The 13,699-nt window shown below is 36.3% G+C and overlaps 2 protein-coding genes across 3 annotated transcripts; both read left to right on the top strand.

Annotated features, from left to right (window-relative positions):
* The first annotated feature begins 2,409 nt into the window (after window positions 1-2,409).
* On the top strand, window positions 2,410-7,072 carry LOC147411354 (protein GID8 homolog). Of its 2 annotated transcripts, none has more exons than XM_086447708.1 (6): window positions 2,410-2,566; window positions 2,700-2,859; window positions 2,937-3,043; window positions 4,060-4,191; window positions 5,022-5,178; window positions 6,686-7,072. In XM_086447708.1, exons 1-6 carry the CDS (start codon window positions 2,516-2,518, stop codon window positions 6,805-6,807), a joined length of 729 nt encoding a protein of 242 aa, XP_086303834.1. In that variant the 5' UTR covers window positions 2,410-2,515; the 3' UTR covers window positions 6,808-7,072. The 2 variants fall into 2 exon arrangements, with proteins under 2 accessions (XP_086303834.1, XP_086303842.1); XM_086447716.1 differs by having other exon boundaries at window positions 2,940-3,043.
* A 132-nt stretch (window positions 7,073-7,204) lies between these two features.
* Window positions 7,205-11,739, top strand: LOC147411355 (F-box/kelch-repeat protein SKIP30-like). Its single transcript, XM_086447696.1, has one exon. It carries the CDS (start codon window positions 10,453-10,455, stop codon window positions 11,551-11,553), a length of 1,101 nt encoding a protein of 366 aa, XP_086303822.1. The 5' UTR covers window positions 7,205-10,452; the 3' UTR covers window positions 11,554-11,739.
* The last annotated feature ends 1,960 nt before the right edge of the window (window positions 11,740-13,699 follow it).

Consider the following 13,699-nt stretch of genomic DNA (forward strand, 5'->3'; position numbering starts at 1 on the left):
ACACGTGGCATTTTCAAGGAGTTATTTCAAATTTAAGGGAAATGTAGGGGGTGAAATAAATTTAAAACGCCATGTATCTTGTAATGAGGAAGGTTCCTTCAAAATTTTGAAGCGGCTTGGGTAGTGGCTTCGATACACTGGACATTGAGATCTGCACTCCATGTTGATCTTTGTTCGTCCTACCCTTTGATCTCTTATGTGTACCTATAGCATAGAGCCTCTGATGCTTAAGTTAATTTACAAAATAATCTCAAAAGGGGTTTTTCTTAGTAAGAATCTCCTACCTTTTAGGTGAGTTGCTGATTCTAAGTCAGAATTGTCAATGTAACACTTTATTTATTCACAAAACAACAAGATAACATTGGTAGAAAAGTAGTGATAACTTTCTAGATTGAGATGTTGGATTAGATGTTGAATCCTTTCACTCTCATAGTTCTTGGTGCCATAGTTCCTGATAAAGAATGGACAGAGACATGAACATCTATTGATAGTTCTGTTTCTTCTTCCAAGATATCTTCCTCTGCAATTTCTTCATGCTCAGGTCTTATTATTATAGCCAGTTGGGCCTTGCATTGATGTAAAGGAGAATATTTTTCATCACAGTTATAGCATAATCCCTTCCGACGTCATTCTTGCAAATCTGTAACAGTTAGCCTCTTAACTAGTATTAATATTTCCATGATTTGTTGTCCCAACGAAGATTGGGAAGGCTTGGAATAGGTTGATGTTCAGTTCCGTCGATGTTGTATCCTTTCGACCTCTTCATGCAATGAAGCTACTTGAAAAGCATGGTTTAGACTTGATGGCTGTGAGATTTTAACCCCTACTTGAATTTCATCATGCAATCCAGAGATGAAACAATCAATTAAAAAGGACTTGGGTAATTGCATAATACAATTGGCTAATTGCTCAAAACACACTTGATAGTCTCTTACAGTGGATGTTTGCCAAAGCTTTGAAGGTGCTCCGCTGGGATCATCACTTTCAAGAAGCCCAAACTAGATATAAAGTGCTCCAGTAAATTGTGTCCATGTGATATCTCCAAGGGTTCTCGTCATCCATTGGTACCAAGGTACAACATCTCCAATGAGATGTACAACCGCAAGCCCCATTATATGCTTATCTGGAATTTGATTGATCATTTGAAATTGTTCCGAGTTGAAGATCCATCTAATGGGATCCTCACCATTAAATCAAGGAAAATCCAATCGAACTGATAGAAGATAGTTTTGTTGGCGACAAAATGCTTCAGTTTCTTCTATTCTTGGATCATTGAACCCAATTTCATTATTGGTTAATTTAGTAGTTAGTTCTTGAAGTTATTGTCGGAGATTTGTCACTTCTTATGCCAATTCTATGTTGGTAGGCATGATGCTCCCAAGTCAACTGCCCTATGATACTAGTTGATACGATTCTTAACACTTTATTTATTCACAAAACAACAAGATAACATTGGTAGAAAAACAGTGACAACTTTCTAGATTGAAAAATCAGATCATAACAATAATTCAATCAGAAAAATTACAAAGCAAAGATAGAAAATAAGAAGGGGTGAAGGATTAGATGTTGGATTGCTAGTTCACTTCGAGGGTGGATAGTCTCCTTGTGACTGACTTATTTTTCTCCTTTTTGTCTGAATCTTCCAATTTATAACTAAATGAGGAGTTAGGAATGTGTAGATGAGAATCATTTGAAATAACTCTTTTTGATAACTACCAATGACAATTTGTCAAAAGTGGTTGAAGATGATCTAAGTTCAATTTGAATTTAAATTCTCCAGGTATTTGTAATTTAAATTTGAATTCTCTATCTGTCATAAGAAACTGAATTCTCCAATTATCATCTGAATTTGCTATTTGAATCATGGATCTGAGCCTAATCATATGGGATTATAGATGTTAGTACGTGTATGCTGCTAGATGGTGGGGTGAGTACGTACCAATTTTACCCCTCCACAACCTGCCCCGCTTCTAAGTTTGACTCTCTCTCTCTCTCTCTCTCATGTTGTCTAATTTGATAAATGAGATGACTTGAATGGTATTTTGAAAATCTAAATTGAATCAATCAAATTTGGCCTAGTCAATAAAATTCAGTCGAATCAATCGAAATTTTATAGTTCGAACGAGATGACGAACGAGTTCAAATATTTATTATCTAAAGCGACTAAACATCTTCCAATCTTATCTTATTTTACAAAAATTATAAGTATTTAATATCAAATTAGAATTAAAAGGTTTATTCTCATTTGATACATAAACGAGAGGAGACTTTTTAACCCCCGAGTCCACCAAATAATGTTTTAGCGTTACTGTAAGACGGTTTACCTCGTCAGAGACTATATGACTCGGCCGAGGCGACTGAGTATCGATGGGGAACGAGACGAGACGGAATACCGAGTTTTAAAACCATGCATTCTCGCACTTAAGGTGTTTATGAAAATGCAAGAAATTAATGGATTTGGATTTTAATTTCCCTGAACGAATTTAGGGTTTATGGGTTTGAATGAGGCGCACTGATGTCACAGTTCTCGTTCGTCTTCGGTCAGCTCTCTGCGACTGAAACAATGGTAATTTGCTTTTCATCCTCAATGTTTAAGAAAATTTTCTAGGGTTTATCAAGTGTGAGTGAGTGTTCTTGAACTAAAAGATTTCTGAAATGGAGAATTTTTAAATTTATGCAATTAATTTCTGTTTGTTCAGTCCACATCTAAGAAATCGATTACAAGGGAAGAATGGGAGAAAAAGCTCAACGATGTAAAGATTCGGAAACAAGATATGAATGAGTTAGTGATGAATTATCTTGTCACAGAGGGTTATGTTGATGTTGCAGAAAGATTCAGATTGGAATCTGGAACCGAACGTATCCTTCTTTGATGATCTCTACCTTTTTTTTTTTTTTTTTTTGGAATTTTAAGATTCTTCTTTATCTATAAATAGCAGAAATAGATCTTGCAACAATAACCGATCGAATGGCTGTAAAGAAGGCTGTACAGAGTGGGAATGTAGTGGATGCCATTGAGAAGGTTAATGATTTGAATCCTGAGGTAGGTTGATGTGTCTTCACTCTATGATCATCTTCATTAATAAATACATTTGTTTGCAATAATGGTTAGCTTAGTAAGATCAAGGTTTAAAATCTCGTTTCAATACAATGTTTTGGTTGAATGAAAAACTTATACCATCTGGACCAATACATTTGCGAAACGATCAATGTTTTGGGGTCAATGCTTTATTTATATATATTCCAATGCGATACGATGTTTTGAACTATGAGTAAGATCACCAATATTGCAGGCAATGCGAATGCAATTGGTAACAATTTAAAAAAATATTGTAAAATGTTGTTATCGTCAACCTTAGCTTGAAAAGACAATCTTATAGTTCAAACAGGGTCTTTTGTTATGCAATCTCTTTAGAGGAGAATTCAAAGGTGTCTTTTTTGAAGATTTTCTATATAGGTGGGATTTGATGTGTAGATCCTAGAAATATTTATTTCCATGTTGTTCTGGTTTGTATTTGGAAGGTGATCTCAGCTTCATTTTTCACTCTTTATTTCTTAAATTTTACTTTATCTATCCAATAAAAAGAAGACAATCATATAGTTTCAGCATTACAAAACAGTTTCAATTTTACAAAATGGAGGACAAGAGCCAGATTTTGAAGTGTGCTAGGATAGGAGATTGTTGCAACTATGGTTCAAAATATCATAATCGGAATGTATTGGCCAATGCATATCGGTATCGGCCGAGACCAAATTGAAACATTGAATGTTTCATTATCTGCATATTTTTCTACATCTACTTGATGCAATTTTGCTAGTTGTAATGGCAAGGCTGTTTTTCTAAACTGTTCAAAGTTGCTTCAATGTGAACTGGGGAAGGTTTGGGCTTTTGTTTTTGCTGGGGAATCACATAACATATCGTTAACATCACGGCCATTCCCATGAAGAAAATCTACTTCTTAACATTTTCTGTTGAGTATGCTTATAATTCTTGATTTTTGGAAGGAGTCCTTGTTCTTGGAATATGATTTTATTTGAGATGATGGTTTCTTTATGCAGATATTGGATACGAACCCCCAGCTATTTTTCCTTCTGCAACAACAAAGGTTGATAGAACTTATTCGTAATGGAAAGGTAGAAGAAGCTCTGGAGTTTGCTCAAGAGGAGCTTGCTCCAAGGGGTGAGGAAAATGTATATCTCAATTTCCTTATATCCTCTTTATGCCTTTTATACTGTTAGTTTGGTACCACCAGATGATTGAAGCTTGAATTGTTATGCCTTTTCCATTGTTACTTGGTCCCACCGGATGATTGAAACTGGAATTTCCATTATTGCAATGTTTTCTAATTTGTTTTTTTGCATGAAGTTCCTCCATTACTTGAACTCTAGGGCATAAAATGGGTTGGATTGTATCCGAATCCGAGTGATCCGAATTTATTGGGTTTGGACCCTTGGAGTAGACCCTCATAAAAATATTGGTTGATGTCCCTTGACCCAGATCGGACCCAATTCGGATACAGATCCGTCCCTATATCCGCCTAGATCCGAATGATATATTGCTTTGAAAATTATATTTTTATGTTTTTTAAAATATCTTTTTTTATACTTTAATATAACATAAATTCTTATAAGATAAAAGAATTATAACGGTAAAATTGAATAGTATAGCAATTAGAAAAGAAACATAGCAAAAAAAAAGTTTGAATGGTTTGAAATTATCCGACCTGACCGACTCAAATCAAGTAATTTGGTCAGGTCGGACCCGGATTTAGTGAAAGAAAAGTGACTCAGATATGGTTTTAGCTAATGGGATCTGCATCGAATTCGGATTAGGATACGGATCTGGGTATAAAATTTGGATCTGGATATGGATATACCCAGACCTTGCCCAAACCCTACCCATTTTAAGCCCTATTGTACTCAAGAACAAGACACCAACCACTATTTTCCTGCTTACTAAACTTACAAAGCATTATATGAGATATTTAACCAACTGCTGATCAAATTTGAGTGCTCTGCAGAAAATATTTTTGGAAGAGCTGGAGCGGACAGTTTCACTACTAGCATTTGAGGATGTCTCCAATAGCCCTGTTGCAGAGCTTCTGAACATATCCCAGCGCCTGAAAACTGCAAGAGAGGTGAATGCTGCCATCCTCACTAGCCAGAGTCATGAAAAAGGTTAGGGGACTGCCTATGCAAGATTTACACATCATCATTATAAACTGCTTAGAACAGCAATCACTCTATGGAAGTTTGAATTTTCTACTGATCACTATGATTTCCAGAGTTGGTTGATGGTACTATTAGATTGTTGGGTATGTTAACTCATGAAGACACATAGGACATATATGCTGTATTTATCTGTGCTGGTATTTTTGAATGCAGGCTTGAGGCATTTCCCTAAGGAATTCCTCAAGGCATAATGTGTAAGCCTGAGAAGCATGCAATTTTTAAAATATATAAAAGAAATAGAAATCTGATAAATGAAAATCAAGGAAAAGAAAGACTTAGTAAGTTACGACAATGCACAGTTTCACATTACAAAGTTTTATATCCAATTCCAAACTTATCAAAATCAAATTAAAATGCACCACATCCAGAGTTCCATACTTTCGATTTTCTAAGATTTAATCCCTCATACAAAAACAACCCTTACCTGATGCGCTTTGGCTCTTGATAAGGGGCCTCCACTTGCTGGGGCAAATTGCTTTAGGTTATTTAGGCTACTTATTTATAGTCTAGTTTTGTCAAAGCCATAGTTTGTTGGGCCTCCATTTGCCAAGTACCATTTTGACTAAACACACACTACATCATTCTAAGACTAGAAAAGAAAGCAGAGAAATTGGTCACACGGAGAGAGTTATAGAAATAGAAAAGAGACCTAAAATTAGTGGAAGAGGAAGGGAAGAAGAGGCAAAGATTGCTAGAGTTGCAAATCGTCTAGGATTTGTAGACTTCAGAGCCAAAAGAAAAGATGTAATTTATATAAATATTTCTATATATATACTCATATATACATGTACGGTTAAGGACCTTTATACTACTATGTAATGACAGTGAAAGAAATACAATGCCTTGTAAGGCACACAACTTAGTCAAAAGATGCCAAAAAGGTGTGCACCTCTCCTAAAGGGTGACCTCTTTGAATAAGGCGTAATCCCTTGAGGAAAAGGAGATTTTCTTATTTACGCATTCTTTAGTCAATGTATTGCAGTTTTATAAGTATGTTTTTATGATATTAGGGCCTACACATGATCTCCGATCTTATTGAAGAAATTAGCTAGCCACTCTGTAAACCTTGAGGTCAAGTGAAAACTTTCTTTGAGTCACCTACAAATAGTTCCATCCACTGAATATCTTTAATCAGATCACAGTTTGAGGGATCTTTATTTTTATTTTGGTAAACAAGCAAACACTATAAAAGCGTGTGATTCTTGGTGACAGCATCATCTGAAGTTCTATTTCTCCATCAAATATGATAAAAGCCCAGATATACCTTTTGAATCACTATTTGACTAGAGTAAAGATTTTGGTGTCCCCCATATCTGTAATGGCTGTTTAAGACCAAAAGCGACCAACAGTGGGTCCTTCCCATCTTCTTTCTAGATCACTAAGTCATTGCATTTAATTGTGATGTGGTATGCAAGTACAACTAATATTATTGATTGCTATTGCTCAAACACAGATCCAAAGCTGTCAAGCCTGTTGAAGACACTGATTTGGGCTCAAAATCTGCTTGACGAGAAGGTTGCTTATCCACACATTAATGATTTGTCTACTGCTGTGCTTGAAGATCCTGTTTTTTGAGAGATGTAAAAGCTCCACATGATTACATGAAAGATAAAGCTCAGACTCCATTGTATTGCAAGTTGACCAAACTAATTGAAAAGTCATGAATATTGACGTAGGATTGTATCTAGGTTTCTTCCTGGATATTTTCATCTAGCATTTTGAGAGTGTGATTCTTCTTCTCAAATCAATTGAGGCTATCGGTCTTCTGTAGAACACATGCTCGTTTGTGAAGCACATTCTTTGGCTCTTGATCTTATATATCATGCTTGTTTGTGATTCACACTCTTTTTTCATAAGTGGAGGTCTTGGTGATTTCTTCCGGAATGTCACGTGAAAGCTAACTAGAATGTTCTTTTTACTATTTGCATCAGACCAACTATCAATATGAGTCATCAATACAGTATGAGATTCATCGTCATCATAGTTATTACTGCTCTATATTTTAGTATGATTTCACACAGTAGAACCCATGTAGAGGTTCTCCTGGCAAGACAATCCTGAGTCGAATGCATTGGAATGCATTGATTTCCTCTATTGAATTGAAGAGTTGAGAGCATACCTCAAAGGGTCTTACTGGAACTCTTTAGCCTTTGTTTCTTTCATTCTTCAGGGCCTCTTTTATAGCTGATCTCATCATTCTCCGGAAAAGGCTTTTGCAATGCTTCTGAATGTAGTCATTTTCCATGCATTTGTATGATTTTATGCTCCCGTTCAGGCCTCAAGTAAACTTTGCATTGAAGCTTCTTTCAAAACCACATTGTCTGAGCAGTCTGCAATTTTCCGCAGTGACAAGGAGCTAATCTTCTTACAGATCCATAAAGTACCAGTAATTTTCTTCATGGTTGTAGTGTGTGGAAAGGAGTTCTCAAGGTGAATAGGGAGTTCAATGAAGGGATTAGATTTAAGGTGGGTAGAGGCGATAGAGTGAGATTTTGGGAGGATAGGTGGTGTGGTGACTCCATTCTTTCTCTTCAGTTCCCTGCCCTCTTGGCTATCTTGTGGAAAAAGAATTCCACGATTAGTGACTGTCTGATTCACAATGGGAATGATCGGTAGAAATTTGAATAACTGAGAAATTGATGAGGTGACTCTTCTTATTTATTCTCACTATTTTGGGTGAAAATGAGGAGGACCAGAGAAAATTGATGAGATGGTGACTGAGAAATTGATGAGGTGGTGACTCTTCTTATTTATTCTCACTATTTTGGGTGAAAATGAGGAGGACCAGAGAAAATGGAGCAAGAGCAAGGATAGAAGGTCTTTTGTTCCCTCCTTCGACAACACTTTGTTACCTCCTTTCGGTTCTTCTTTCTCGACCAAATCTATTTGATCAGCTCTCATCCCCTCCAAAGTAGCATTCTTCATTTGGTCAGCTTCCTTGGGCAAAATCTTAACTTTGGAAAATTTGATGAAGCGAGGTTTCTCAACTCCAATTTTTTTTTGCTTTCTTTGTGAAAGTGACGGTGAGAGTGGGAATCACATTTTGCTTCACTGCTCATTCTCATCTCTGATTTGGTCTTATTTTCTTCATCTTTTTAGAGTCGATTGGGTGCTCCCCAATTCTATACTCTCTTTCTTCCTTGCTTGGTTCTTTAAGTGGGATGAGCTTTGTAACGAGTAGTCTTTGGGTTTAGGTTTGTTGGTTGTTTTGTTTCTTTTCGTTTTGTGATGTTGGGGCCACCTTGGCCTTACCTTTCTTCTATCATTAATAAAATTTTAATTTTATTATAATAAAAAAAAAATTCATGGTACAAGTATCTAGAGCCAAGAAAATCTTAAATTTTAACTGGAAGAATTAGAGACCAAGAACATTGTAATTAACGGAACCCTTAAACTTTCTTCAGGGAATTCAAGTAGCTCTAGTTCCTCCAAACTGCAACATTAATAGTCACCCAAGAACAAGAAACAGTGTTTCTTAAACAAGCCCCAAATTGCTTGAATGTTACCCAATAGCACTTAATTTCTTTAAAATCTACCGGATGAAGCTGAAAATAAACCAAATGCACGTCCTATTATCTTAGAAACTCAAAGACCACAAAATTTTCTGGGCATTTAAACACAACCTCTTAAATAGTTGTGGAGACTTGAGAAACACTTGAATGTAAATTAGGAAAACATGGAGCCAGGCGTGTTCATTGCTAAGCTAACTGTTATATTGCATGTCTCAAACTTTAGATTGAATGAAGACAGTTATAAGAATATTTTCTTACCTAGAACTGAAAAACAGATAGTTGAAACATTTTGTGTATACATTCACTTGCACACATACACAAGTGCTCTTCGAACCGTGCAACAGTGTCCACCCATAACACGGCTCTCCGACTTGAGTTACCTTAGCACTAGGTCATGCTGTCCACGGTGGTGATTAGGAAAATATCCATTATCCATGCGTGACACTGTGTTAGATGTTTATATTGTACTCTGCAAGTGCGATTTCTAGATAATTCCCATCAGACGAAAGCTTGAATGGTCTGGACTGATTGTTCGATGGTGCTCTTGTACTGTAAGGTTGGTGTCGATCTTGTTGCTATGAGCTTTTGAAGGACACAGAGATCTCAATCATAAATGAGCACTTTGGTTTCTGGGGATTTGACTTGCGATGATGTCCTGTGAAGTATTTTTCTTTGCCAAAATTATCAGTGATGAAGTGTTTTTCAGTAATTGGTCTATTATGATTTGGAGCATAATATCAGACTGAAACTAGAGTAGATATTTTGCCAGCATTATCTTTTGAACCCAATTGTCGCATGTTATGGGGGTGATGCTAAAAAGTCCTTCAGATTTACAGAGTTGGTTTCGATGGTAAATTCTCGAGTTTCATGTCAGTTAAAGCTATCAGTGGATTGGGTTTAGCTTGATTGTTAAGAATTTTATTAGATCCAAAACCAATTAGATCTGTCGTATTAGAATTTTAATAATCTCATCCTTATTGGAACCCAAATTCTTGATCTAGATCAGTTGTTATCATATCGGATCACCTGTTTCGCCCCATTCATTGGCAGCCTTCGATGTAATTGAAGGGGATACAAAATCTCGAGGTATGATGAACCTAATGTCATTTAGATTGAGACCAATCCAATAAGAGCTTGATTGGATCTAGAACAAATCTGTTAAGAATTGGATTGGACCTTCATTGGATTTTTTTTATTTATTATTATTATTTATCAGAGCTCAATATTGGGTTCCAAATCAAATATGATATATAAAATATAGATAAATGCAATAGATTATCAAATTGGGTCCTTCTTGAAACCCCAAATCCGAAATTAAATTTCGGGTCAAATGGATTCATTAACATTGGAAGTTTTTCTCTATTATCTTTATTTTACGAGGATCGGCGAAGACACCAACATTTATTCACCATAATAGATTGTCAGATTCCATGCAGTTTTGATCCTCTTTGAAATCACCAATGAATCATTCTTTCGTTTTTTACAAGAAGACAATGAAAATGACAAGACCCAAACATAACAAGAAATACCCTAGATTTCAACTCCAAAATCCCTTGATACTGCCACGCCCCACTGTACAATCTAATTTTAATTCCTTGTCTATGCTAACAAACTATATTTTATTCCTAGAGATCTCCGCCCCCATTTTCTATATCATCCCTTCTCTTCTACATTTTACAATTCCGAAACACACACATCTATATCTTCCATGGGTTCCCTTCCATCAACACCACCACCATCTCCGTCAAATTCACGTGCCAACCATCGAATCTATGCCTGCTTTGGCCCACGAGACCCAAAATCGAACAAGTCTAATTGGATAGAATATTATAACCCATCGACCAACACTTGGCATCGCGTCGGGTCCATCCCCGAACTTGCAGAGAACCATGTCCTAAAAGGTTTCTCAATGGTTTCAATTCGGGATTCTATCTATATAATTGGTGGTCGACTTTGTCACAAAGAGGAGGGCCATGGCTCGGACGACATTTTTGAGGTAGATCTTGAAGTGCTCCCAACAGTAATGCGGTATGATATTAGTACTGATACATGGTCCAAGTGCATGCCACTTGGCATCCCTCGATTTGATTTTGCGTGCACCGTCTGCGACAACAAGATCTATGTCGCAGGCGGACAGTGCACATTGGCAAGTGCAAGAGGTATATCTTTTACTGAGGTGTACGACCCCGCACTTGACGAATGGACCCCGTTACCTAACATGAGTACCTTGAGATACAAATGTGTGGGGGTGATGTGGCAGGGGAAGATCTACGTGGTTGGTGGATTTGCTGATAAAGTGGACTCTGATGGGAAGCTTCCGTGTCTTATGTTACGAAGCTCTGCTGAGGTGTTTGACACAGGGCGTGGTGAGTGGGACCTCGTGATGGGGATGTGGCAATTAGATGTACCCCCTAATCAGATCGTGGCCGTTGATGGTAGGCTGTTCAGCTCGGGTGATTGTCTGAAATCATGGAAAGGTCATATCGAGGCCTACAATGGGAATCTCAACATATGGAACGAAGTAGATGGCTCGCATCTACGGACACTCTCATCGCCCATCTTCACATCAGATGGTGCAGAAGTTAACAGGCCACCAATCCAAAGGCTTTACCTCACAATGGCTCTGATTGGGACCCACTTATACTTCCTTGCCGGTTATCACTTGCCAGGGGAGCAGAATAGATCCATGTCAGTGGTCCACACATTCGACACGTCAGCAACGGGGGATGCTTGGAGAAGCTATGATCCAATGGAAGAGGAGGGGGACAAAGAGCTGTGTAGCCACTGTTGTGTTGTTCAAATCTCGTAAGACTCGAAACCATAAGAATTGTGTGGAAATGGATTTCAAGGAGGGAACTTTCAAAATATTTGGCTATACTCACTCCCTAGTTTCTATGTTATTTGTACTCCCACTTATGTTGCCTACTTGATTATCATGCTGAATGATCCAACTGTTTAATGGGTTGACTTCACTGAGATAGTGATCAACATTAATATTCAAAGACATGAAAAAGTTGATTTAAATTAATGAAATAATTTAATAGTCCAAATTATTAATTACATGTTAATTTTTATGAGATTAAGTATGTTAGAATTACTTAATTATTTATTTATTTATTTTTATAAATACAATATGAAGAACTCATCGTAGTTAGGATTGTCAACTCAATCCAATCCAACCCGTCAAAAATACAAGGATTAGAACCTTGATTTTGAACTTTTGTGTAAAACGTCAGGCCCATAATTCTCAAGAGTCCATTAAATCTAATCTGTTTAGAACTTAATAGCTTTTGGATACCTATATAAAGTATAATAATATAGCTAGATATATACGATTTGAAGTTTCTAAGATGATCAATGGGGTCCTCATTCAATGGCACACACATACTTCATGCCCACGCAAATTTATGTTCAAATACGCTGCTGCGATGCACTAATAATAAATATTGTAAAGATTTGTCTATGGTCTGTCCAAGTTCAATATCAAAGGTATTACTAGTAGTAAAAAATTTGTAGATAGGGCAGCCTTCTACATGAATCTTATAGTCCTCACGAATTTGTGGGCCAGGCTATTGTTTGACTTTTTTAGGCCCGGTACAGGTTTAGGGCTGAACTAAGGTACAGTCCCTCTCTTTTGTGTTGGGGTAGGGCTCACTCCAAACAACTCTAAATAGGGAAGTACATTCAGGTAAACCCGAACAGAATTTAGGGTTTAGGGCTGAAACCAAGACCAACCTGTATAATTTTGGTCCGGGTTCTAATTCCAAATGTAGAATTCAAACCCAGACCAAATCGAATTGGGTAAATTTCTAATTCCAAAGACATCTTATACAAGTTAAGAAACAAGCCCAATTCCTTAGCAACAAGCCAAGTGACATGTGTTATAATTTATAACTATTAATATATTATAATAACTCGAATTTATGAGCATATATAAATATAAACCTATAAGTTTTTATAAATATATATTATAACTTCATGGGGGATCATCCGAAAACTTTCAGAAGAAGCCATCCTTGAAACCCAATCAACCAGCCAATCAAACCACTCAGCCAACTTTCCTTTTAGCCAATCATCTTCTACCATCAAAGATCCATGGAAGGAATTGTAAACCAAAAGATAAAATCTTTAAACCAAAACAATCCTATTATAAAAAAGTTCCTAAACAAAAACCTCTTGAACGTTTGAAACAAACAAAACAAAAGAAAAAAAATACCTACATGCTACAAGTGTGGAAAGATAGGACATTATAAAAACCAATGCAAAGTAAAGCAAAAAATAAATGAATTAGAAATAGATGAAGAGCTAAAAGAACAATTAACAAACTTAATGATAAACTCTGACTACACTAGCAATAGCCAAGAAGATGATATAAATGAAGAAGCCCAGAATTCCAGTGAACCAGAAGAAATAGAAAACCCTCTACACTTTTGTAATACAACCTGTAGGTGCAAATCAATAAACACCCTAACCAGAGAGCAAAAGATGTTATTTGACTTTATAGATAAGATAGAAGACCCAGAATTACAAAGAAGAAATTTACTACAATTGAGAGAGACAATGAAAATAGAAGAGACAAAACCCCAAAACTTTCAAGGTTACAATCTCCAAGAAATTTTTAAAAGGTTTAAAACACCAAAAAAAGAAGCGACAATCCAAGACCTACAAAGAGAAGTAAATCAAATAAAAGAAGAAATCAAGAGACTACACATAATCAACAAAGGACAACAAGAGCAGATAGACCTATTAATTTTAATAAACTAAAACAGAAATAAATAATAGAAGAAGAACAAACATAGGAAAATTTTATTCAAATAATTAACAAAATCCAGTTCCAAAAATGGTTTGTCAATATACAGCTAGTAGTAAATAAAGAATTTATGATAACAATTGTTGCCCTAATAGATTCAGGAGCAGACTTGAATTGCATACAAGAAGGAATAATCCCAACTAAG

This window comes from Akebia trifoliata, chromosome 1 (assembly GCF_017979445.1).
Source record: "Akebia trifoliata isolate Shusen 1 chromosome 1, ASM1797944v1, whole genome shotgun sequence".
In the NCBI taxonomy this organism is placed as follows: Eukaryota; Viridiplantae; Streptophyta; class Magnoliopsida; order Ranunculales; family Lardizabalaceae; genus Akebia; species Akebia trifoliata.

What these genes read in the sequence shown, in the direction of transcription:
- LOC147411355 (XM_086447696.1), top strand. Translation starts at nt 10,453, where the DNA reads ATGGGTTCCCTTCCATCAACACCACCACCATCTCCGTCAAATTCACGT.
- LOC147411354 (XM_086447708.1), top strand. Translation starts at nt 2,516, where the DNA reads ATGTCACAGTTCTCGTTCGTCTTCGGTCAGCTCTCTGCGACTGAAACA. An exon ending in TTAATGATTTGAATCCTGAG is followed by an intron (nt 3,044 to 4,059) that starts GTAGGTTGATGT and finishes TTCTTTATGCAG; the next exon opens with ATATTGGATACGAACCCCCA. An exon ending in CTCCAAGGGGTGAGGAAAAT is followed by an intron (nt 4,192 to 5,021) that starts GTATATCTCAAT and finishes AGTGCTCTGCAG; the next exon opens with AAAATATTTTTGGAAGAGCT.